At 36.1% G+C, this 26,004-nt stretch overlaps 1 protein-coding gene across 3 annotated transcripts in view; it reads right to left on the bottom strand.

The window, feature by feature from the left end:
- The window catches only part of cep112 (centrosomal protein 112), a 186,593-nt gene that overhangs the window by 108,281 nt on the left and 52,308 nt on the right, over positions 1 to 26,004 (bottom strand). For all 3 annotated transcript variants that reach the window (XM_051106590.1, XM_051106591.1, XM_051106592.1), the window contains exons 18-19: positions 5,733 to 5,868; positions 554 to 661 (exon numbers count right to left, since the gene is read on the bottom strand). In XM_051106590.1, coding sequence (XP_050962547.1) covers positions 554 to 661; positions 5,733 to 5,868 — 244 coding nt within the window. The remainder of the gene's footprint in view (positions 1 to 553; positions 662 to 5,732; positions 5,869 to 26,004) is intronic.

Below are 26,004 nucleotides of genomic sequence, written 5' to 3'. Positions count from 1 at the left end.
GCTAAAATACTGAACATCACTCTTATGCTTATACGTTTTTCTATCTCTAATTATCATTTTACTGAAAACCCAATCTGTTTGGCACTGAATCAGTGCTTCAATGTAAATAATCTATAATGTAATATATACTGCTAAATAGCAAAGTGATAAGATTGTTAGATGAACAATATTTCAATATTGGCAAGAAGAAAAAAAAGGGATGATAGTCACATTTGTGTCAGTCAGTAAAAAGGTTAACAAGCTAGCATCTTATCACTTAACAAGAATTTAATTAAACAACGAACTCATTACATTTTAATCAGGAGGAAATGGAGACTGAATGGAATATGATAAGGGACCTTAAAATGTGAAAATAAATCTATTATTGATTCTGTGACAGAATATCCAGTCATCTAAAGAAATCATCTAGACAATTTAATTTGAATATGAACTGTGTCGCTCAATGTAATAACGCTGGAGTTTGAGTAAACGGTTTTTTCATCTACATTTCTACCAAAAGAAAACCGTTAGTCACACTTAATGTAATGCAAATGGATTTTAAGAGAAGTTTGACCTGCTGCTCGTATCTTCGCTGCAGCTCCTCCAGCTGGTAACTGAACTCTTTAGACTGCTTCTCTCGTAGAGATTTAGAGCGAATCAGATCAGCCTCTACTTTCTCCATCTGAAAGCAGAAAACACAATGAATTAGTTGAAATATTGTTAACGAGAAGGGCACAACAGAGTAACTTTACCAGAGTAAAATTAACACTGGCATGTTGATAATCCAATGATTCTAATAAGCTTAAAAACACACAGGGCACAAATATTGAGTAAAACAGTTTATGTAAAATGGATTGATTATTATTGGTATTATTTATTTGTGTGTGACCCTGTGCTCTCTCTATATATGAGTTTTGGTCGTGTTTTATATTATACCATATATTATTATGAATACATTTTTAAGATACAACACAGGATTCAATCTCTTAGCTGGCTGAAGATAATCTACATTTAGCATGTGCAAGTCAAGGCCATGTCCGGTTATCCAGAGGACATTCCTTTCTATGATGCTGTTACAAACAGATGAATGCAAATGGACAGCAAAAAAAAGAAAGAGAGGGGGTGGCAGGAAAAGAGTGTTGAACACTTTGATGTGGGCTGAATCTTGAACAGATGATGATCACTGGAGACACAGGGTGGAAAGAGAAAGGTGAATCAGAAAGAACATGAGCAGGATGTGGGCAGCAGTTCTGAGTCCAGCGAGAGCTTTAGCATCCCCTAACGCTCGCCCACAACTACATGACCATTAGTACACATACACACACACTCGCAGTCTGCCCAGTGCAATGCTCCAGAAGAACTCTACCCACACTGTGCCAACATGACTTAATGCAAGCCTGTTTAAAGCTTCCTGTGGGAGAGAATGTCATTACAGATCATACAATAACACACAGAATAACACAGAAAAGAAAACTGTGCCCCATCCAGTACAGGATGTAGGGTATTTCTACCAACCTAGGCTATATTTCTGCAAAACTCCAAAAATGTGTATAATACACTATGGTTTCCAGTTGAGATCAACACTAGTGGCAGTAAAACACCAACATCTTTAAACCAGCTTGTTGGTGGAGAGGAGACAGGGTGATGAAGCCAATCAGTATATATGGGGAATATGTAAAATAATGTCATGCAGAATATGTGCTTTATAAGTACTAATAAACAGCCGATATGTTAATAGTAGGCATGCTAATAAGCAGCTAGTTAATAGTGAGAATTGGGTCCCTATACTAAAGTGTTACCCAGCACTCGGATAGGAGTTATGATAAAAAAAAAAAAAAGCAAAAACTTGTAGAAGCAAGCTAAAATGACATTGTTTGTTTCAGCAAATGCGTTTTATCTCATGTTTGCTTTTGTTTATGATTGCTTTTGTTTATTATTTAGCGTAGGGGGTACTTCATTTTCAAATGCGGCATAGCATTACCTATTCAGACATTTTTGAGACTTTTTAGACATTTAATTTACAAACTGCCATGATACGTACAATTTAATGTGAATGTTACCAGATTCACAATAAGTTGCAGATAAAACAACTTGCTTTTAGCTCCGACTAGACGTTTCACTTTGAAAGTGTCAGAAAATTTGCAAGAAGCAACATAAAATCATTCTGCAAAATTGTCATCATACGCACATATTTCCAGTGACCCTGGGTTGGTTCCTACTTATATATCTCTGACTTCCAATATCAAGGCATTCCATTGTCTGACACTCAGATGAAGAAACAAAACAACAGCATTAGCTTTGGTGATGTTTGATTGTCAACAGAAGTCTGCTGTCAAACTGTAGACAATAAACTATATTATGCAATTCACTTAATCTGCACATGTATGATGAACAATAGAGAGAATCACGACCAGACCAACACAACAACTCTGAAATCTCTGTTTGGCAGACTATTGGCAAATTTTTTGTTCTTTTATCTGGTTACGCCACAGCACAGAAAATTTCTTCAGCTTTTTGTTTGAGCATTTAGTATGCATAGTGTGTATACTAAGCTTGTTTGTCTTGTGTTCACTGGTCCAGTCCAAGGCTATCCTCTAGCTAGCGTTTAGTGGAATGGCATGAGACGAGTTTCTCTTCTGTTTTTCTGCATTAGTTTCATAACAGTACTGATGACAGGTCTTTTTGAAGCAAAGCAGATTGATGCAGCCTCCATTTCACACGTGCTAAGAACGCCTGTGGTTTGTTTTAGGATGGAACTTTTACATGTTGCCATATGCAAAGCAGTACCAGAACTGTGATGATAACTTTCAGAAGATATACACATTTTATAACTGTTACAGTACTAAATCTTTACATATTAACAACAGGACTAGTTGCTTAATCTTTAAAGTACATAAATAATCATCTATAAAGCAGATCTGATGTTATCCATCAGGGCTGTGTTTTCCAAAAGCATCTTAAATCTAAACAGACTTTAAAAACAATTAACATCAATGGCTTTGCGACCTACGATTGGAAAACACAGCCCATGAGTTGATTGGATCGTTGATTATGATTATTATTCATTTTTATTTATTTATTTTAACATGGTTTCCTTATAGAAAATGTGCACTCATGAATCATTCACAACAATACTAGTAATATTTATTAAGTAAGTAAACCAAATCACTTTTGATTGGATCATTTAGTTTCGAATGATGATTTGAATGATGAATTTCGTTATCTGGAGGCTATAAAAATCTAAATAAGAGGCTTTTAACAGCTAGGTAACAATAGCCTGAATGTTTGGTTCGGCACACATTGGACACAGCTGTGGCAGTGAACCCGGGTGGCGCCGCAGCGGCCCGCTCCAGCATCTGTGCGCAGGATGTGATGTGTGGCTGCAGCCATGTGCATTGTGTTGATGCTATGGTGGAGCAGGCCGAAGACCGCTGTTTGGGGGGGCTGGAATTGTTATGATGGAAATGGTGAATGTACAAACAGTCATACAGCATACATGTCAGGATGAGTAACTATTCCTGATGACTAACAATGAGATCTGTTTCCTCATCTAATACCAAGTCACTGGCTGCTGTCTCAGAGAAACAGATTCAAAGTGTAAAAGCTTTTTAAGACAGCTGAGGAGGCTAATGAAGCTAACGCAATGGTTTTTATGTGAGAGGTCAGGGAATGAGACGGGAGATCAACGCACCTTGTATTGGAGCACATGCGCTAACTATTAGGGTCGTCTGAGAGATGCTCGCTGCCCATATGGGGGAATGCAGTGACATCCTGTGAGACTGAACGAGGGGATATGGTTTATGATCCAGTCTGCAGTACTGATCGCTTGCTGTCTGGACTCTCTGGAAGAATCCACAGATCAAATACATCCTGAACTCAATTATACAGAGATATCAGTGAAGGAATGTCTCACATTTTCAGCTTAAACTCGGCTGCCCCACTGCAGTTTGTTCTGGTCAAAACGCACATTTAGACAGAAAGAGACTGTGTGACTGAATTTCTTAAGTGGCATCTATGAGCAGTAAATTTGATGGATGAATGAAAATGCCCACTTAGGGAGACTAGTCTGAGTTGTTCCTTAGACAAATTATTCATTTTTAAAGCACTGCTCAAAATGACAGAAGGAACCATTTAGTAGTTGATCACAGCAAAAACCTTACAATACTACTTGTTATAACACAATATTTTAATACAATGATTCACCTCTATATTCACCTCTGTTGAAAGTTTTTAAGTTTTATGTCACAGCATAGGAGAAAACACTTTGAGTGTCCAAAGAAAATAAGTTTTTGCTACTTGGAAACTATGGTAATTATGGAAATTCCAAACTATTGGATATAACCCAGAGGGACATGCAAATAGACCGTTAGACTCAATACATAGCTACCCAGATATCTTGTTTGGTTACAACTATATGTCTCAGTTAAAACTCAGTTAAAATGTCTCAGAATTGTTTACACAAAACTGAAATTAAAGTTTTAATTTATCTTAAAAAAACAAAAAAAAAAAAATCACATTTATTTTTATTATCAATACTCAAATTAAAACTGTGCTGTATATATACACTTACATTGTACATAAGGTCATTTTTATATATTTTTTATTATATCGTTAGGTTTCTATTTCATTCTACAACCAATATAACACCAATAAAAACTTGCTTTCATGAAAGGTTTATTGAAAAATATAGTACATAATAAAGACTAACAAGTTATGTAAAATATTATGAATATGTAATATTTGCATACATTTAGTGAAATGCACCTCTCTAGACTTTTTATTCTAACTAATGAGATATGGAGAACAGCCATGCAACATTATATATTTTTGGTTGATGAAATTCTGGTGCATCACTACCAAATATTTTTCAAAATATACCATTTTATATTAAGTGTCTTTAACTACTATGTACTTAAATTTACATTAGTCATTTGATACAATGCACTTATTGTGTACATACATGTTTTTACACTGTACTTAAAAATTACTTCATCTAATTACTTATGAAATTAATTTCTTTAGTTACATCTATAGTTACACTGTCAACACTACCCCTAAATCTCAGCTCTCTCTTAAACTTAACCAGACTATAAAACCTGTTGTTTAACTTACTTGCATCCCATCTCAATAGCAGGGAAAGTGATTTGCAATACAACATGAACACAATACATTGTACAAAAAAATAGGTCACACTTTATTTTAAGGTCCAGTTCTCGCTATTAACAAACCAGTAACTATGACTTCTGTCTCAAGAAACTCATGATTTGCTGCTTATTAATAGTAAGGTAGCTGTAGGATTAATGATGTAGAATATGGTCATGCAGAATAGGTGCTTTATAAGTACTAATAAACAGCCAATATGTTAACAATAGGCATGCTAATAAGTAACTAGTTAATAGGGAGAATTGTCCCCTATACTAAAGTGTTACCAACAATCTATTATTCTTAATGTAAGTACATAGTAGTTAAAGACACTTAATATAAATTGGGACCAATGCCACTGACTCAAATCCAGGGATTAGTTCTTCCACAGAAGTGCTCATTCTAGCAACTTGGAAACTTGTAAACATGACTTCAAAAGCTGCATAGCGGCCAAAAAACACCAGATTTGGATTTCAGTCAGAATATGTGTCAGAGGGTCAGTGAGCAGTCTCAGGCTGAGACCAATGCTATGACAGCTTCCGTGAGCTTGACAGAGTGTCAGTTTCATAAACCTTGAGACACAGGGTAAACTGTAGGTGCCCTTGACTCACCTGTTGCTTCATGTCAGCGTAGGTCTTCTCTGAGCTGAGCTCCACCTGCTTTTTAAAGTTCTCCAGCGCGCTCTCAGCCTGCTGGGCCTGAAGTCTCTGACTGTCCCGAAGACGAACCAGCTGTTCCTCTTTTTCCCTACAACATAAAAAACACACAAATTGGGTCAACCTGTGTATATACAAGTGCTTGCATTATTCTTAGGAGTCAGAACACAGAGTGAAAGTTCTCCTCACTCAGCTTAGTTTCATGCACTCTAACATAACTGAGACGGAAAACACGTCACATAAAAGCAGCATGTTATGCTTTATACTTATCTTTTATCAGCTGATTGGGGAAACGTTTTATGTTCACACAGAAAACTTCAGCGCCCATCGCAGTGCACAAATGTGTGTTGACGCAAAACAAACAGCGTCTCAGACTCATGTCTGACAACAACGCTGAGACACAACCGCCAAAAGAGCTGTCAGATGCAAGCCAGACTGCTACAAAGAGCTTGTCAACCTGCTTTCACTGTCTATATCCGTGCATGCGCGTATGTGTGTGTGGCACATCTCGCCCTCCCTCAAACGAGTGTAATTACTGTGGTAATTACTTTTCATTGAGAGAACAATCCACCAGGGCCCGTGAAACTACATATTAGTACTTCATCAAACAAGTTAACCAGTGCATCTAAAAAGCCACTGACTGAACAAAAATAAAGAAGAAACATGAATTAAAATATGTGACATGCAATGATATGAGACGCAAGACATTTAACGCGGGGAATTGTTTTTCTTAAAACATATTTTGGTAATCATGATTTAAAATAACAACATGGAAAACATACAATTTCAATAATAGTATTTGCTTTTACACAAAATATTATATGTATGTATATGTATGTATGTACGTATATATATATATATATATATATATATATGAACATCAGTTCAAGAGAAGGACATCCTTCTTTAGTTATCGTCTTGTTTAGTGTACACATACAAAGCAGCATAACAATAAGAGGAAATTAAAAACAAAACAAACGCAAAAAGAAAAAAAAAGTTGGGGACCTTTTTTCTTTTTCTATGGCCTCTTTTCTGTGTAATTTTGGTCTCTCTCATGTTTGACATCAAAAGATCTAGAAATTGTTTCTCCCTGACTGTTGTGTAGTCTGTAATTATTAATCTGTCTTGCAACATGAATGCCTTCAGGGCAGAGCACACACAAAAGAGCCTTCTGCTCATCTCTGATGTGGAGCAACCAGCAGACAAAAAAACACTGAAAGAAAGAAAGAAAAAGAAAAACAGGCGTCTAAACAAGAAAGAAACAAGAAAAAGGCGAAGCCACAAAAATAGCTCTCTCTGAACATTTTGAGATGTTCCAGAGAAAAGAAGGAGCAGCTCAATGCGAGAAAGAGAGGATTAGTTAGTTAGCGAGTTAAAGGTTTTAGTTAGTGGTTCATTTCTGTATGTCTGTCCTTATGGTGAAGAATACCAAAAGATCCTATTCATGTTACAATAACAGCAATCACAAGTGTTTAGGCACACTAAACATGAAACCAAAACTGCTCCTTTTAACTTTCCTTATATGCGCTCTGGGCTTTATTGTGAGGACTTAATCGGTGAACACTATTCCAAAACCATAAACCATCTTGCTTTGCCTCTGAAACAACTTAATTGTTTGGTTGATGTCATCAAGCCCTCTTATTTTTCAACCCCTCCCTTCTAACCACCTGTCAAAGAGACCTCTATTCATCTTCCAAGCAATTCCTGATGGATAAAATTGAGATTTATGATGTTGTTGTACATTCAATTTGTTAGCAATATAGACAAAGTGTCGACTATTGACATTTAACTATTTTGTTTGTGTTAATATCGTAAAAGAATTGTCATAGAAGCAAAAATGAAGACAAGGAGGTGCACTGCTATAGTTTACATAAGCACATTCACCATTTTTGGGTGCAATAACCATCAGGTGGTCCATGACCGCTTAAGGAAAAAACTGACACAGAGATTGAAATCATAGGGGCTTAATGGTGGCTAAGAGATCTTCAGTGAGGTAAATTTCCAGCTGACAGATAATGAGACATTATCATTAAGAATTTTCAACCAGTGGTTCTCAAATACTGTCCATCTGTCTAGCGTGTTCGTCCCACCAGCAGCCCAAGATGCCAGGATAGAATCTAGCAGCACTGGGACCCTACAGAGAAACAAGTGGTTTGGAAAATGGATAGCTGTTGTCTTGCATCTGGTTTTTCAGTGCCTTGTGCCATATATGTCACGCTTTTAAAAGCTGGGACACATCAAGCCGCCGGTCGATCTTCATCGGGCTCATGTCAGTGGCAGTTTTTCCAATTCAGCATGTTGAATCGACGTTGGTGCTGTCAGTGAGAGTGAGGACTCTGATTGTTCAGTTCAACGAATGAGTCAGTGCGCAATAATTAAAGCGAAAGTGACGAAAGCGAGCAAGTAAATCAAGATGGAACAGCACAGACAGAAGGCTGGTCTAATGTTAAGTTATCTTACCCAAGTTTTTCAATACACAAACATATTTTCATAACAACACAAGCTGCTTAAAATGTAGTTAGTTGTCAACATACAGTTGAGGTCGAAAGTTAACATACACCTTGCAGAATCTGCAAAATTTGAATTATTTTACCAAAATAAGAGGGATCATACAAAATGCATGTTATTTTTTATTTAGTACTGACCTGAATAAGATATTTAACATAAAAGACATTTACATATAGTCCACAAGAGGAAATAATAGTTGAATTTATAAAAAAAAATACCCCATTCAAAAATTTACATAGGCTTGATTCTTAATACTATTAAACTGCCTGCTGTTCTTCAGAAAAATTCTTCAGGTCCCACAAATTCTTTGGTTTTTCAGCATTTTTGTATATTTGAACTCTTCCAACAATGTCTTTTCACAATGAGGGACTCATATGCAACTATTACAAAAGGTTCAAATGTTTACTGATGCTTCAGAAGGAAACACAATGCATTAAGAGTCAGGGGGTGAAAACTAAATTTGAAGATCAGGGTAAAATTCACTTATTTTGTCTTCTGGGAAACAAGTATCTTTTGTAGCTTCTGAAGGGCAGTACTAAATGAAAAAAATATGATATTTAGGCAAAATAAGAAAAATGTACACATCTTCAGTCTGTTCAAAAGTTTACACCCCTGGTTCTTAATGCATCATTTTCCCTTCTGGAGCATCAGTGAGCATTTGAGCCTTCTGTAGTAGTTGCATATGAGTCCCTCAGTTGTTCTCAGAGTGAAAAGGTGAATCTCAAAATCATCAAAGTCATTGCTGGGTTCAAATACACACACAAAAAAGCTGAAAAACCAAAGAATTTGAGGGACCTGAATGATTTTTCTGAAGAGCAGCAGGCAGTTTAACTGTTCAGGACAAACATGGAACTCACAAACAACTATCACAAAAAAAAAAAAAAAACGCTGTGGATCATTTAGGTAACAACACAGTATTAACGGAGAAGTCCACTTCCAAAACAAAGATTCACATATAATGTACTCACCCCCTTGTCATCCAAGATGTTAATGTCTTTATTTCTTCAGTCGTAAAGAAATTATGTTTTTTGAGGAAAACATTTCAGCATTTTTCTCCATATAATGGACTGGTATGGTGCCCCGATTTCGAACTTCCAAAATACAGTTTAGATGCGGCTTTAAACGATCCCAAATGTGGTTGTAAACAACCCCAGCCGAGAAAGAAGGGTCTTATTTAGCGTAACGATCTGTAATTTTTATAAAAATAACACAATTTATATACTTTTTAATGTCAAACGCTCATCTTGTCTTACTCTGCCTGGACTGTTTTTTCCGTTTATGACAGTTAGGGTACGTCGAAAAGCTCCCATCTCAAGTTCTTCCTCAACTTCAAAATCGCCCTATATTGCTGTTTTACCTTTTTGGTTAGGTGTTTGATCTTCTTTGCATGTTTACTTTGCAAAGACTGGGTCGGTACTTCTGCAGGGATGTAGGATGACTTTGAAATGATTTTTGAAAATACGATTGGAGTTTTTTGACATACCCTAACTGTCTTGAGCCAGAATACACAGAGTTCAATGAGAGCAAGGCAAGATGAGCGTTTGAGAATAAGAAGTATTTAAATTGTATTTTTTTAAATGAAAATAACCAATCGTTTCGCTAGATAAGACCCGTCTTCCTTGGCTGGGATCATTTACAACCGCATTTGGGATCGTTTGAAGCCACATTTAAACTGCATTTTGGAAGTTCAAAATCGGGGTACCATATCAGTCCATTATATGAAGAAAAATGCTGAAATGCTTTCCTCAAAAAACATAATTTCTTTACGACTGAAGAAAGAAAGACATGAACATCTTGGATGACAAGGGGGTGAGTACATTATATGTGAATCTTTGTTTTGAAAGTGGACTTCTACTTTAAGAATCAAGTGTATGTAAACTTTTGAACAGGGTCATTTTTATAAATTGAACTATTATTTTCTCTTGTGGACTAAATGTGTAAATGTTTTTTATGGGAAATATCTTATTCAGACCAGTGATAAATAAAAAATAACATGCATTTTGTATAATCCCTCTTGTTTTGGTAAAATAATTAACATTTTGCAGATTCTGCAAGGTGTATGTAAACTTTTGACCTGAACTGTAACTGCTATTTAAAATGGTAGGCAAGCTACCATTTGTGTATGTTTTTATATATCTGTATGTCTCGTATATATGCTTGTTTCGGTTTTTGCTTATGAACTTATATTAAACTTTGAATTGAACCTGTTATGTTAATAGTGTTACAAAGAGTAATACTGATATTACGAGTACCTTTTAATGTTTGATTTTAAGTTGCTTTTTGTATAGTATATACTTTTGGTCCAGTACTTCATTGTGTCAACATTTGGTATGAAAAGTTGTATCCTGAAGCAAAACCATCTGAGAACCACTCGCCAAACCCAAACAAAAATAGTGTATTCTGTAGTAAACAACATGTGTAACAGTGAATACTGCCTTGTTTTGAGAACAGATGAAGGTACAGTCCACTAGGGCTGACAGGGCTGTGTAAGAACCAGTATACTAGACAGAACTACACTCTAAGAAAAGGTTAATATGCCTTCTGTACTGATTTTTTCATAGGGGGTTTACCCATTTTTTAATTAATCACTGTATTTAGTCTTAGGGTTAGAAGAAAATGTCTGTAAACTAATGTCCTGGCAGAAAATGACCAGTACCTATTTTTTTTTTTTTTTTCAGATCTATAAGTGAGCATCATCAAGTTTCAAAAAGGCAAAGGTTCATCTTATGGTTTCTATGTAGGTGCATTGCTGTGAGAACACTACAAAGGCTGACCAAGGGTGTGGAAGCGGAGAGGAGCAGACAGTCCGTCACCATCCGTCACAGAGAGGGGTGAGATGAGAAGGCAGAACGAGGAAGGACAAATAAAGCAACGCGGCAGGGAAAGGGGAATGCCAGCTCCGCAGAGGCCGTCGGCTTTGGCTGGGGTTTGTGCTCGGAGAAGAGTGGAAGACGAGCAGACTCAAATTAAAGATGTGCCGTCAAACCAGAGGAAATCCTTCTCATCCTGCACTCTTTAAGGGGATTTTTTGGGGGAAAAGCAGAAGGAAGGGACTTAAGGAAAGGGCGACAGTGCTTCCGCCTAGCCACAAGTCAGACAGGAGGGTCAATTTTCCAAACCTCCTTAACCACAGGACGCCTCCAATGTGGAGAGCAGGACGCTTCGATGGGGAGCTTGTACTGTAAATAAGACTGGAGATGCTGCTAATTCAGATGCTATGCCCACACAAATGCACCCATTCATTTTCATCCAGGCTGCGTTCAACCCGTCCGACGCCTGAGTCTCTGGCAACCACGGCCGCAAAGAACCTGGGCTTGTGACCTTCATGGCACCTGACCTGTGATGGAAGCCACAACAAACACACTTTTGCCTAACTATACCAAAAAAAACCCAAAAAAACAATTTACCCTACAGCAAGTAATAGTGACAACAAGTGTAATAATAACCCATGAGTGTTGGGGAAGACATGTTAAAAAAAGAAAAGACAAAAAACAAGCCATTTAATATGAATTCACATATTTGCTCTGAAATGACTTTAGATTACTTTTGACTGTTTTTGCCCCAGAGGTAATACATTTAAATAGGGCAGTTTTTTTTTTTTTTTTTTGCAATTAAAGGCGCACATGATTAACCACTTACGTAACGCGCTCATATCACTAGGCGCTATTCACACAGAATGCGCTTTTGTGTTGATAAAGAGGCTACACGGGCAGTGGAATAGGAAAAACATGCAAGAAGATGAGAGTACTTTTTTTTTTTTTTTAACTTGAGCGCCACGTTTTAAGAATGCCAAGATGCTGCAAGAGACGTGAGTGCAACAGTCAACGCGTTCGTGTTTACACAGAAAAACAATGGAAAAGCAGCATAATCGAATAAAAAACCTATGAAGAACTACTACTGTATATATGATATTTCAAGTTTGCATCAAGATGACAGGCTAAAAGATGCTGTTCATTGTTTTTACAGAACATTTATAATTAATAATAGTCTACTGGTGTTATACCTTCAGTGAGATTTTTTTAAAAGCATTTTCCTCCTATTATTTCTTAACATATAATATGTGTAAGACAAGCCTGTACAAGATGTAGTTGTAGTGATTTGTGATTTGTTTCACTTTGACATGATGTTAGTCTTATGTAGCCAGACCTTCAGACTAATGGCAGAAGGTCTGGAAACTTTGGCCGCTTTGAATGGCCAAGGCCCGCCAAAGAGGCCATATGACTGACAAGTACAGCAACCAATCATGTTTCATTTTGTGCTGCATCATGTTTAGGGTCGTGGAAATGTCGCCACAATAACAGACCAGTGTGTAAAACTCTGGGACATATTTTAAAGATTCTATGCCGTGAATTTTTCACATACTTTTGAAAATCCAGCATTTAGTTGATCCTGATAAGTGTTCGTTGTCACAGTTGTAAACACGACAGCTTTCTGCTTCCGTGAGGGGGTTTGCCGCCACGACATTGTTGTTTCCAGGGGGAACGTTAAAGAATGCGACACACACATCTCCCGGAATTCCTGTATAACCTAATTATATTGGAATATTATCTTCTTTAACTAGGGGGTTAATAAAGAAAGTTACTTGAATTATGTTGTAGTTACTTTTTCAAGTAAATTAGTTAAAAATCAAGAATCGGTCAGACGTTTTGAAAAAAAAAAAAAAAAAACACAAATCAGATTTAAATTTTTTGCCATATCGCCCAGCCCTACATTTAAATAAATTAAACTAATACACATTCACTGCAATATTCTTATAAACCTCTTATATTTAAAATGTCTAAATATTATGTAAAGTAAAATGCCATGTGGGGACTTCCATTTTTGATTCATGAAAAAGAAAAAAAAAAAATGTGGAAATGAATCAGACTTTCTAAATCCCATTTTGTGCTACTAAATTTTTAATCAAGGACACTAACTTATCCTTCTTAGCACTCACAAGTTAAGACACAAGAAGAGATCCTAAAATTTAGGAAACTAACATGGCCTAATTAAAAATTCATAATAAGCCTAGTGAACAATGATAAGAATTGATATCATAATTTGGAACCAATCCTAAATTATTTTCTTAAAGAATTTAATGAAACACAGAACCACACATTTCAGAAAGCACAGCTTCAAACATAACTACCATGATCCCTAATAGTCAATAGCCAATTTCCTCAATGTCCTTTAATTGCTCATAAACAATATTCCAAAAATGATTACATCTCTAATAAATATTCCACAACAGAACAAAATAGTTTGTAAAAAAATATCCAGTTTATCCAGTGTTACATTAATTGATTCTAGTTGATAATTGTCTGCTAGTCTACTAGATCTCAAATTGAAGTCTATCATTAATATAACTATAATTCTGACAGAAAGAGAGAGAGAGATATTAACTGCTTAATTTTTACTGGATTTTTTTTTTCATGTAATATATCATAAATGTTCTATGTCACGAAGCATTTGAGTGAAACCATCAGGCTAAAGAGCTGTACAAACTCCAGATTATATACGCAGCATCTTCATATTAGACTCACACTTGGCCAGCACTCAGTCTCTCTGGACGTGCGCTATAAACACACTAGGAGAGACATATGGATTCCAGGTGGATTACACCTCTCCACACCAGTGTGAAGCCAAAGGCCGTCCACTCCATGAGCTCATCATGACGGAATGATAACACATCCCGCACCAGATCAAAGCTGGGGCCCAAAAAGAGGCAACACATTAAAGCCAGAGAGAAAATGCAAAGCTGAAAATTTCAGCGCCCTCAAAAGAGGAGTGCCTCATTCCTCTGTCCCCAGAGAGCCAGAAACTCACAGAAACAGCCTCGTGCACGACTGACATGCAAATACGCACCGTTCAAAAATAACAGCAATCGCTGCATGAGCATGCAGTCTTAACACCCAGCGGTTCAAAGGGATGGCCAATTATTGATTGAGATATGACTTCTTGCTTGCTATTTTATACCCAATTTTATACCCATTTTATAGCCAATGTAATGCAATCTCTAGTAGAGTGGGAAGTTCAATGACAAACATATCATTCCTCATTCAGTTTCAGACTATGTTCTGAATAACATACTACGCATACTACAGCTGCAGAATACAGTATGCGTACTAGGCAGGCAATGCAAATTTTCTGCATATGCATATATAATAGCCCCAAAATGTGCAGTATACTACAGATTATACTACGCTGGGTAAATTATTGTCCAATCCAAAGAATTGAGCGGGCCATTTGTTACTTGAATGTGCAAGACTTCCTGTGACATTTACTTCCAGTTAATGTCATGTACTGTACAAAACAGTCCATAAATGCTGCTTTATATTGCAAACTTGTATTTGTTGTCACTTTATTTTAATTTATTGTCATAATCATAAACACACACTGGTTTGTAGCGCAAATAGTTTACTGCACTTTCATATTATTTTAGCTGTTTACCTATAGACCAATTTAGAGTAAACGCCACAGTTATGTCACTTGCGTGCACATACTGGTTGCAGAAAAACACTGGTCACAAGTGGAGGTAAATGGTAAAATCCATGGAATAAGAGAAAAAAAATATTTTTGTGCCTTTTAATGTTAAAATTGGAACGCAAATAATACTGTCATCAAAGACGCCATTTGAAGCTAAATGCAGACATACTATGGATGAAAACTGCTATGATTACTCTACTTTTAAAGCATAAATTTGATTTAAACAGTAGGTCTATATAATATTCACATATGCTGTTCATAGGGGACATATTGTATTAGCCCTACAGTTACAGCATGAAATATTTAAACCTATTACTATTAACCTTTTTTTACACAAGATTTATTTTACCTCACAATTCTGACTTTTTTCTTGCAAATGCAAGTTTATATCTCCTAATTCAGACTTTATAACTCAATTTAACTCAAAAATTGTGAGTCAATTCTGAGGGGAAAAAAGAGCCGAGGGAAAAAGAGAGAACGAGGAGTTGTTTTTTCTTATTAGAATTGTGAAATATAGTCAGTGAATTGCGAGAATAAAGTCAGAATTTTGAAATATAAAATCAAATGTACCTTTTTTTATTTTTTTTTATTCCATGGCTCCATAGACTGCCACTTGAAAAGTCATTTTCTGCCACGAGATAGGCTCCGCCCACAAAAATTCATCCCTGGTTCAGTTCTGTAAGACTTCCCACTATCTAACATCAATGTCATCGTTGAATAACAGTGCTCATCGCTGGGTGACTAGATCTTGTAATATGCGGAGAACATTTTGCAAATGACATCTAATCAACATAATCCATAATCTTTTTAAATCTAACTATTTTGTACTTTATCCATGTAATTCTCTAGCCGTAAAGGCTATCTCTCCCAGGTTTTCTGCAACCATGATGCGCACACATCCTGAATGTTTACAAACCTGTAATTGGTCTATAGCGGCTAATGAATTTGAAATCTTGCACATAAAAGAAAATACTTACTTTTGGGTTGCAAAATAAGGTGGACAGTGAGAGATGAAACTAGGGAAATTACAGACATGATTTTTAACACCTTGTTTAACACTTTGTGACAAAAGATGAAACATTTTTGCACAAATATATATTAAAAATGCAAAACTGATTATAGATGATAACAGGATGGCACTTTCTTTATGAAATACATGACGAGGTTATTAAAATGCTGCATACTACTGATTGAAATTCAGTAAGAAGTAAGCTAGGATTCCACTCCAAATGCCGCCAGATAGCCTCCAAGTACAGGATCATGAAATCAACATGCAGCTCGGTGTGCCAGCGATACGCATTTTTCTTCTTTCGACAGTCTTGACTGCATGCTGTCAAAAATGTTTGCTTGACAAGCTTTGACATGGTGAAAAAATATCTGGCAACTGTTTGTGAACTCTGACTATTAAACTATTAAAAGTTTTTATTTTTTTCTTCCTTTTCTTTAAAATTTGGGATTGACCCAAATAGACACGCAATTGCTTATTCAATGCAAATAAAAAAACACAGAGTTGCTCATCAGCGTTGATTGTTGTGACGGTGTGGACCACCAGGAGCGTGTGCTGCTGAATCAGTGAAGTGTGCGACTCTTGGGTGGGATTACATTCAGGGACGCCTCTTAATTAATGTCATTCCCAGTGCAAAAGACACATTCAATGACACACATCATAAACCTCCTGCTTTAAGTGTGGGGCGATTATTCAATGATGTGGTTTGCGTATGATACAAGAAAACAACATCTGCATCCCTTTAAAACTTCCAGAGGAAATTCCAAACACGAGGAATTTGTTCGTAGTTCTCAGCTTAGCACTGAAAGGTTATTCCTGCCATCCCGGATGATGAGTGTGTCTGTATGGCGCCCCCTACAGGAAGAGCAGGTGTCTGCAGGAAGCAGGGGCTGATGGTATGCATGTAATGCTCTGTGGAAAGTGTGACTGTGTTCGATTTAAATGCTTTCAGATGCATGAACCAGCGGGCTGTTTTCTCCATTCCTATGCAACAGCGTGCACCTCCCGCTTCTCTCCTAGCAACAGCGAACGAATCCCTCGCCGAAAGGCCTTTTCTCAATGTGTTTTTGGACACTTTGGATTCATTAATTTATAGTAATGCTCCAGAACATCAGGCATGTGTTAGACACACATGTATGCAGACCATAACTCATAAACAATGCAAAGTTAAAATGAAGGAAGGAAAAAAATGCACATAATTGCAAAAAAGTAAAAACAGATGATGGGAATAAAAGTGTGTTCTTGCCACATATGCAGCTGAACGTCATGTGCCTGTAACTTCTCTGAAATTCAGCGTGTTTGTGGTGTTTGCTGAGTTGCACAAGCTTGCATTTGAATCAACTTAGCAGATCAAAGCTGAGATCAGATTTCAATCACCTATCCACGATCAAGAGTTTAAAAATGAAAGCGTTTACACAGCAACACATGTGAGCTGTTTACCGCCAAGAGCAATACTGCAGACTTTCAATCAGGCAGCACTCAAGAACTGACTCATCTTTATGCTGAGATGAAGGGTCACGCATGTTTCTTCAACTATGGGCATGTTTGACCCACTTCGCGACTTTTAGAAAATAAACTCTCAATAGTTTATATAGTTTGTCCACTAGCAAAGAAGAATTATGTCAACATTTCACCATACCTCCTGTGATATAAAGTAATATATCTAATCACATTCTGTATTGGAAATGACATTGTAGACATTTCTGGAACAAAATGGCAGATGTCTTTGCCTTGCTTAAGCTAAATTCATAGCTACAGTAGCACTGCATGTATCCTAAAACAAAAAAATATATATAAATAACATAAATATAAATATAAATATAAATATAAATGTGAATAAATGAATAAATAAATAAGTAAAATGATAGAAAATAAAAATATTATCTCTTCATAAAAGGAAAATTTGTTGTTTACGATAAAAATAGCACTACAAGTGAGACATTATAATACAAATGTATGCAAATATTTTTCACGCAATGAACACCAAAATGGTTTGTGTTTATTTCACTCTTAAATCAGAATTGTTTTAAACACTAATATAAATAAAAAGAATATGGATTGCACTTAAAAAGTTAACAAAAAATATTAAAGCACTGAATTTCAAAGATTTAATTCACAGTTAAAGAAACACCCGCATATTCCTGTTCTGAAGATTAAAACAACAACTTCATATTAAGAGATCTTAACAGTTCCAATAGCTAATAATATATCTACAGCAACTGTCTTTAACTGAATTATGACAATATTCAGTGTATGCATTAAAGCATGTTGCCATAGTGGCATGTGAAAGTTTGGGAACCCCTTGCAGAATCTGTAAAAAATGTGAATAATTTTAACAGAGAGATCATACAAAATGCATATTTTTTATTTAGTACTGTCCTGAGTAAGATATTTTACATAAAAGCTTTTTACATATAGTCCACCCAACAACAAAAAAAAGCTGAAATTATTGAAATACCCCCCTTCAAAAGTTTGGGAACCCTTGGTTCTTAATACTGTGTGTGGATGATCTACGACTTTGAGATCCATCTTTTCACACTGAGGACAATTGAAGGACTCAAACACAACTATTAAAAAAGGTTCAAACATTCACTGATGCTCCAGAAGGAAACACGATGCATTAAGAGCCAGGGGGTGAAAACTTTTTGAATTTAAAGATCAAGGTAAATCGTACTTAATTTGTCTTCCGGGAAACATACAAGTATCTTCTGTTGCTTCCGAAGAGCAGTACTAAACGGAAAAAATAAAATAATAATATTTCAACAAAATAAGAAAAATTTGGACATCTTCATCCTGTTCAAAAGTTTTCACCCCCTTGTGTTTGGGTCCCTCATTTGTCCTGTGAAAAGATGGAACTCAAAATCGTATAGTCACTGCCGGAAAGAGTTCAAATATGCAAAAGATGCTGGAAAACCATTTCTCCAAACTCTTTTCTGAAGAGCAGTGCTCAGTTCAACTGTTCAGAACAAACAAGGGACTCATGAACAACCATCACAAAACAAAAAAAAACCAGTCGTAATTCATCCAGGTAACCACACACAGTATTAAGAACTTTTGAAGGGGGTTATTTTAATAATTTCAGCTATTTTTTTTGTATTGTGGACTATATGTAAAGATCTTTTACGTGAAATATCTTACTCAGGACAGTACTAAATAAAAAAACATGCATTTTCTATTATCTGTCTTATTTTGTTAAAACTATTCACATTTTCACAGATTTCAGCAAGGGGTTCCCAAACTTTTGCATGCCACTGTAATCAGACAATTGATGTTTGCAGTATTCTACAACAGCTAAAATAATGAGTGTCATTCATCACAAATCTCCAAACCACACATAGGATAATGTGGCTTAAAATATCCCTGCGGACTTTAATTTTCTTTAACTTTAACTTCCTGGACTTTAATTAAATGTTCTTGACTGGACCATCTTTCCACATCAAAAAGTCTTAAACCTAAATGGGAGGTCTTGGTTGCTTGAACTGCTTTTTACAGAAATGCAGTATATTCAAGTGTAATGAAGCATTCATACTGACAAGAATTAAATCAATGGAGGTCACCAAGTTGCACTGCTGGCTGCAAGTACACTGATCTGAATCCGGTGTCAGATTGCATGAGCTTCACTACATTGCACTCATTAAATAGTAATGATATCTGTATTTTTAACCCAATATCGTTTGGTTAAAAAAAATTGGTTGATTTCGTTCATTTGGCACATCTGGTGTGCAATGTGCATGCAGTGTGCTCTACATGTATTACAGCACATTTAGAGAAATGTAACAGGCCATCCAGATATGCAAAAGAAAGTTCATATACTGTACTATGCATAATGCAAAAATAGTAAGAGTAGTATGCCACTGCAAACACACCCTAACTCCCTGACTCTCCCTGGCTTGGAGCATCAACTCAGAATGACAAAAATACATATCCACATACAAATCCAAATTAGTCTCTTCTATGTCTGTCAGAGCTCAGCAAAATCATGTTTTGGTAGGAGAGGAGATTTGTCCAAATTCAAATGATGAGTTTAATCTGCGCTTCATCTAGGGAATGCAACACTATCGTCTTCAAAACGAGGAACAGAGTTTAGGGCCAGCTGGTTTATTTTCTTGCCTATTCTTATCCTCCGTCTGATCCAGCGGGACTGCAGTGATTAGTCCGTTTGATGTTGGCCTCTGAATCCCCAGGGAAGTGCCCCCTTCCCTTCCTCCCCCACCAGAGCCGGACTGAGCTGCAGCCGAGGCTCAAAGAGATCCGCAGCTGCAGACGTGGGACAACATAGCTGGGCCAAGCACATATCCCTGTGGCACTCCCCTCATGTGAGTTTACACTGACAATCATGTCGCATTTAAGACAAACATATTGTACTGTCATTTGCAGTGGTGGGAACTGAATGGGGCTGCTTAGGTGACGCTGTTGTCTTGCGAAATATGTGCTGGACGCAAAGCAAACAAGCACTTCTCCATGCAAATCCAAGTATGAATGGACATAATCCTGAGTTTGACTGGGAATTATAAAAAAAAAAAAAGACAGTATGGGTTAAAACAAAGCAGCAGGAAGGGACAAGAAAGGTTTTTCAGAGGCATTCAGCTCCAAGAAGTTCTTGTATCGCCTTCGTCAAAATAAAACCAAGGCCAGTTTGAGCATTCAGAGCACAACAGTTTGTCATGTATATGCATTTCCTCTGATGATCAGACAGACACGCTGATCAAAAAAAAGCTAACGGTGTGTTTTTTTCCAAGTGTGGTAGCTCACTATGGTATTGCCATAGCAACAGAAAGTTAAACAATGCACCAATTCTCATTTGCATTGGAAAGGGGGTGGTTCTTTTGATGGGAAGGGGGCTCAGACAAACAAACAGCACACCAGCTGCTTGCGTCTGCACGCATACATCTTTAAACTCACGTGAGCATATCAAAAGGGAATGCAAAAACGACAAAAGCCTAAATACTTTATTAATAAAATGCACTCGCAAAAATGATGCAAGCCATGCTAAATATTACATACATTTTCACAGCCTCTCTGTAACACATATGCACATGAAAGTGTGTCCAACATGCCAGCCTGCATATAATGCGATGAGCAGCCAGCACTTTATGTGGTTTCATCTCGTTTAAATTTCTCCGCTCATCCTCTGATCTCCGCTATCAGGCGGTGCTCTCTTGATGTGTGTGCTGGCTGGCCGTTTGAAGTTCTGCGCTGACTTTAAAGCAGCCAAAAGACCCTGAACGGCAGGTAGGTAGCAGACCTGGAATCCTGGGTGCTCGTTAGCCCAATGACTGTTTAATTAGCTCGATGAGGACTGCAGTGTAAATGCGGTTGCCTATTGACACAAATGGGCATCTGTGTTGTTCATTGCTCATGCGGGGCTAATTTATTCATCCTAAGCCGTGTCTCTGCCGCACTAACGCGTACGTCAGATAACGGCACTCGTTTCATCTTGACACTTTAAAGCAACGTCGGAGAAAAAAAAAATCACAATTCAGCAGATGAAAGGAAGCGTTGTGCTATACGGAACAAGACATGCAAAACGTCCTGGAACGGTTTTAAATTACACATGTGCCAATGACAGCCAGACCTGATTTCTTTCACTTAATAGTTGTCCCATTTTAGTGTTTTTTTTTTTTTTTTTGCTAACACTTTAGTATAGGGAACAATTCTCACTATTAACTAGTTACTTACTAGCATGCCTATTATTAACATATTGGCTGTTTATTGGCACTTACATGTATAAAGCAGAATTTAACAACTACCTTATAATAAGCAGCAAATTAGGAGTGTATTGAGGCAAAAGCCATAGTTAATGGTTTGTTAATAGCGAGAACTTAAAATAAAGTGTGATTTTTTTTTTTTTTTATTACTTGGTTACTTGATTTGTTACTAAAAATCATATGGTTAAATTGTGATGCAACGGAATAAAATACTGTAGCAACCTGTAAGATCAATGACGATGCTTTAAAATAATTAATTCATCATCAATAATTATATAATATACAATTACTATAGTATGGTAATTTTGTACACATCTGCACAAAAAATAACTTTTTGCACATGCAGAATTTTGCAACGTCTAAGTTCCCCCCCTAGGATGACACAACATTGTTAATATGGATAATTTTGATGTTGCAAATGCGTCTGAAAAACTACAAAGGACACAGAGGGAGTTGATGTGAGAAAAAGAATGCAATCTAAGTCCTAAACATGAGGCATGCTTTATATTAAATGCTTCAAACTACCTCTTAAGCCTATAGTTTACATTACACACTACTTTTTAAAAATTCATTGACTTCCATTCTTACGCATGTGAATAGGGGAAGACAGGAAATGCAAGCTCCGCTGCCATCTCAAGTTTAATTTTGGTGAAATCTGCATTTCTAATTTGTTTCATGTGAAGATGTGTGAGCAATATAAGCATAAAGGCTCATCAGCACAGCAGCTTGTTTTGTCTGTGTAGCAAACCAGAATATAGTGTGTCGTTACCGTGCTCTGTTAATTGACACTGATGATCATTCCTGGGCTACAGTATTAAGGGAAACAATCAACAATAATTATTTTTGTCAATATATATACACTACTGCAAAGTGTGGGATCAGTAAGATTTTTAATGGTTTTTAAAGGGGTCATCGGATACCCATTTTCAAGTTGATATGATTCTTTAGGGTCTTAATAAAAAGTCTATAATATACTTTGGTTAAAAATTCCTTTTTACCTTGTCAAAATGAGCTCTGCAAAAATCATCCCATTCTGAAGGATTGTTCCTTTAAAAGTTAATGAGCTCTGCTCGCCCTGCCCCTCTCTTCTCTCTGTGGAGATTGTTTACTTTAGCCGCATTTAGCGCGTTTAGCCGTGAAACATGCCAACTAGCACGTTATTAGGAAAGGGGATTGCAGAGATTCACAATAAACCATTATACTCACTTCTGCTGTAGATGAAGCTGGATCACGAATGATTTGTGCGAACATAGATGCATTTATGTAGTATTTATGCGGCCATGATTCACACTGTTAGAAAAGATTTATATTTTGAATAACTGCTGTTCTTTTTAACTTGTTATTCATCAAAGAATCCTGAAAAAGGAATCACACGTTCCCAAAAATATTTGGCATCACAACATTGATCATTCTAATAATAAATCAGCATATTAGAATGATTTCTAAAGGATCATGTGACACTTAAGATTGGAGTAACAGCTGATGATAAATTATATTTTAAAGTATATTAAAATAAAACCATTATTTTATATTGCAATAATATTTTGCAATATTACTGTTTTGTTCTGTTATTTTTATCAAATAAATTCAGCCTTGATGAGCATAAGAGACTTCTTTAAAAAAACATTACAAGTCTTACTGATCCCAAACTTTTGAGCGATAGTGTCTGTGTATATATACATACATACATATATATATATATATATATATATTTATTTATAAATATATATATATATATATATATAATATTTAATAATATTTATTTATTTTCAATTTAATTTCTTTATTTATATCATTTTGCAATTTCAGCAATTTTGCAGTACATGTATGCCACATTTAAGCAGGATTAAACAGATTGTGTAAATAAACATAAATGTTATATCAGATGCAGCTTCTGTTCCACCTTTGCTGTGTAAAGATGGCTGTTGTTGATAACATTTTATTTGTAACAGCTTATATGATTCTAATTGATTTAATTAATTGTCTAAATAATTAGAGTATTTGACATAAAAGACAAGACTGATACATCTAATAGGTTTATTATAAAAATTGCACTTAGAAAGGTTAAAATTGCCCCTTAATGGAAAAGTTCATTTTTAGACCCTGATATGTACATGATCTTATAATGTAATGCGACTTCTCAGAGAAACGAAATGATGCTGACCCATCCCTAAAAACAGGCACATATTCTACAGCACCTCTTCCTGTTGATGAAAACACAATTTAAGTTATACTAGAATAAAGTGACAGAAAAAAAAATCAGAAAGTGTGTCATGGAAATGTTTTCCTGTAAAAACTATTAATTCAGGACCAGGTCTCGTACTCTGGGAGATGATGATGTCACATGTCCACTGGCAGAGTTAATGACTGAAATCTAATTAAACACGCAGAGTTATTGCCAAGAGTGTGCGATGCACCAGGACAAGGGCCAAACAAACAAACAGCAAATAATGAGCTCATTGGTGGGTCGAGTCCAGCCTGATGTCATTCTTCAATCTAAATGGGAGGTTTTCCACCAGTGTTTAGACACTGTAAATAGTCTCACATCTGCGCCTGGTGGGTATGTTGAACGTGGCACGCAGCTTGTCAGGGCAGTTTTGCTAATTTTCTGTGAGTGACAGTGAAAAAGCGAGGCCAGACGAACTCGAACAGCATCTAACCTGAAGTGTGCGATTCCACCCGGCACACAAACCCTGCGAGCTTCCTCAGAACGCCATCCTAACCACTTCCACATCTCCCGCTGCATTCCTGTGGTTGGGAACGGGCTCCGGGAGCACAGGCAGTAACCCCACGCTAGCTCCACATCTAAGGACTCTGCTGTGGGCCAGGAGATGGCCTTCCCAAAACAGGACTTAGAGCAGAGCCTCTTCCACAGCCCCATAATCCAGTCCAGACCACAGCATTGTTCGCATTTTACTGGTTGCTGCTAGCACACAACAATACTGGAGCACAGCTAGATATTACCGCTCCAGAGCAGTCAGGGAGGCAAGACTGACCAAATATTGCCATTGGACACTCAAATGAGAAGCAACATTTGTGTATCCAAATAACAGTATAATAAATAATTGTAAATATTAAAACAACGAATAACCTGAGTTATTATAGTTAACTAAAATTGAAAATAATAAACTTGAACTGAAATAACAAAAAATATATAAAAAAAAACTTATTTATTTTTACATTTCAGCTAGCTGCCAACTTGCCAGCTTTTCTCTTTTTAATGTAACTTGATGTTCAAAATAACTAAAACCAACAAGTAAATAATAATAATAATAGAACAAAAACTTACGAAAACTACTACAACTCTAAATAATTTGAAAATGGAAAAATAAAAACTGTTTTTAAATATGAAATCAGATCAATAAAAATAATAACATTATCTCAGTAATACTTAAATAATACTACAGTATACTCTTATTAAAGCTGTATGCGGTACTTGAAAGCAGGAAACAGAATTTAACTTGAACAGTGGCTTGCAGGGCAGAACATGTTATCCTTACTGAAAAAGAAAAAAGTTTTTTAAGAGAGATTTTATGTTCTAAATGTTTTTTTTATTTGAATGTTCTTTATTTAAAATATTTTTTTTCATTAAACACAGTTCCATTACCAGTGTTGGGGAGAGTTACTTTTAAAAGTAATGCATTACAATTTTGCGTTACTCCCTGAAAAAGTAACTAATTACGTTACTTAGTTACTTTTTATGGAAAGTAATGTGTTACGTTACTTTTGCGTTACTTTTGCATTACTTTTTAAATCTGGGTAGGACTTGCTTCTTTGTTTTTAATATAAAACAATTCTAATGTAAAAGCCCTTTTACACCAAAAGTGAAATGAATTCACCTCAGGCTGAAAGAAAAGTACATTTATGCAGGAGATCACTCTTCAGCTAAAAAAAATAAGCACATATGTTAGTTTATCTAAAGTAATTTTTGCTTATTAGTATGGTTGAATTGCATCATCAAAGGTCAGCAGCAAAGACACTGGTTAATAAAATGGGATTAAATACATAAAGCAAAACATTTGTTTTATTTAACATATTTAATTTTTGCAGGGTTGTGTCATATTCTGAGCTTGAAATTTCACTGTTTTTATTCATTTTGAGGACTACTGAATCTGTTTTTGTGAGTGAGATGAACTTTACTAGTTACTTGAAAAAGACAGGAGACTTGTCAATATTAAAGGGGAAAAAGTAACTTACGAAAAAGTAACTTATTTTCTTAGAAATTCAAAAGTAATGCGTTACTTTACTAGTTACTTGAAAAAAGTAATATTATTACGTAACTTGTGTTACTTGTAATGCGTTACCCCCAACACTGTCCATTACAGCAATTCCCTTGAAATTTTGAGCAGATGTTGGTTTTAACACAAGAAATATATATATTTTTCTAATTATTTTTTTAGGTGCCACAGAATAAATGTGTTTTATTTTATTTTATTTTACTTTTAATTATCTTATTTGACAAAAGTACAATATCTATGATAGACATACAAACATCTCATGATGGGTAAAGACAAAGAGCTCTCAGAGGACCTTTGGAACA

The sequence above is a fragment of the Labeo rohita genome, chromosome 3 (assembly GCF_022985175.1).
Source record: "Labeo rohita strain BAU-BD-2019 chromosome 3, IGBB_LRoh.1.0, whole genome shotgun sequence".
Classification (NCBI taxonomy): domain Eukaryota; kingdom Metazoa; phylum Chordata; class Actinopteri; order Cypriniformes; family Cyprinidae; genus Labeo; species Labeo rohita.
The sequence above is the reverse complement of the archived record's forward strand: the minus strand, read 5'-3'. Positions and strand labels throughout refer to the sequence as shown.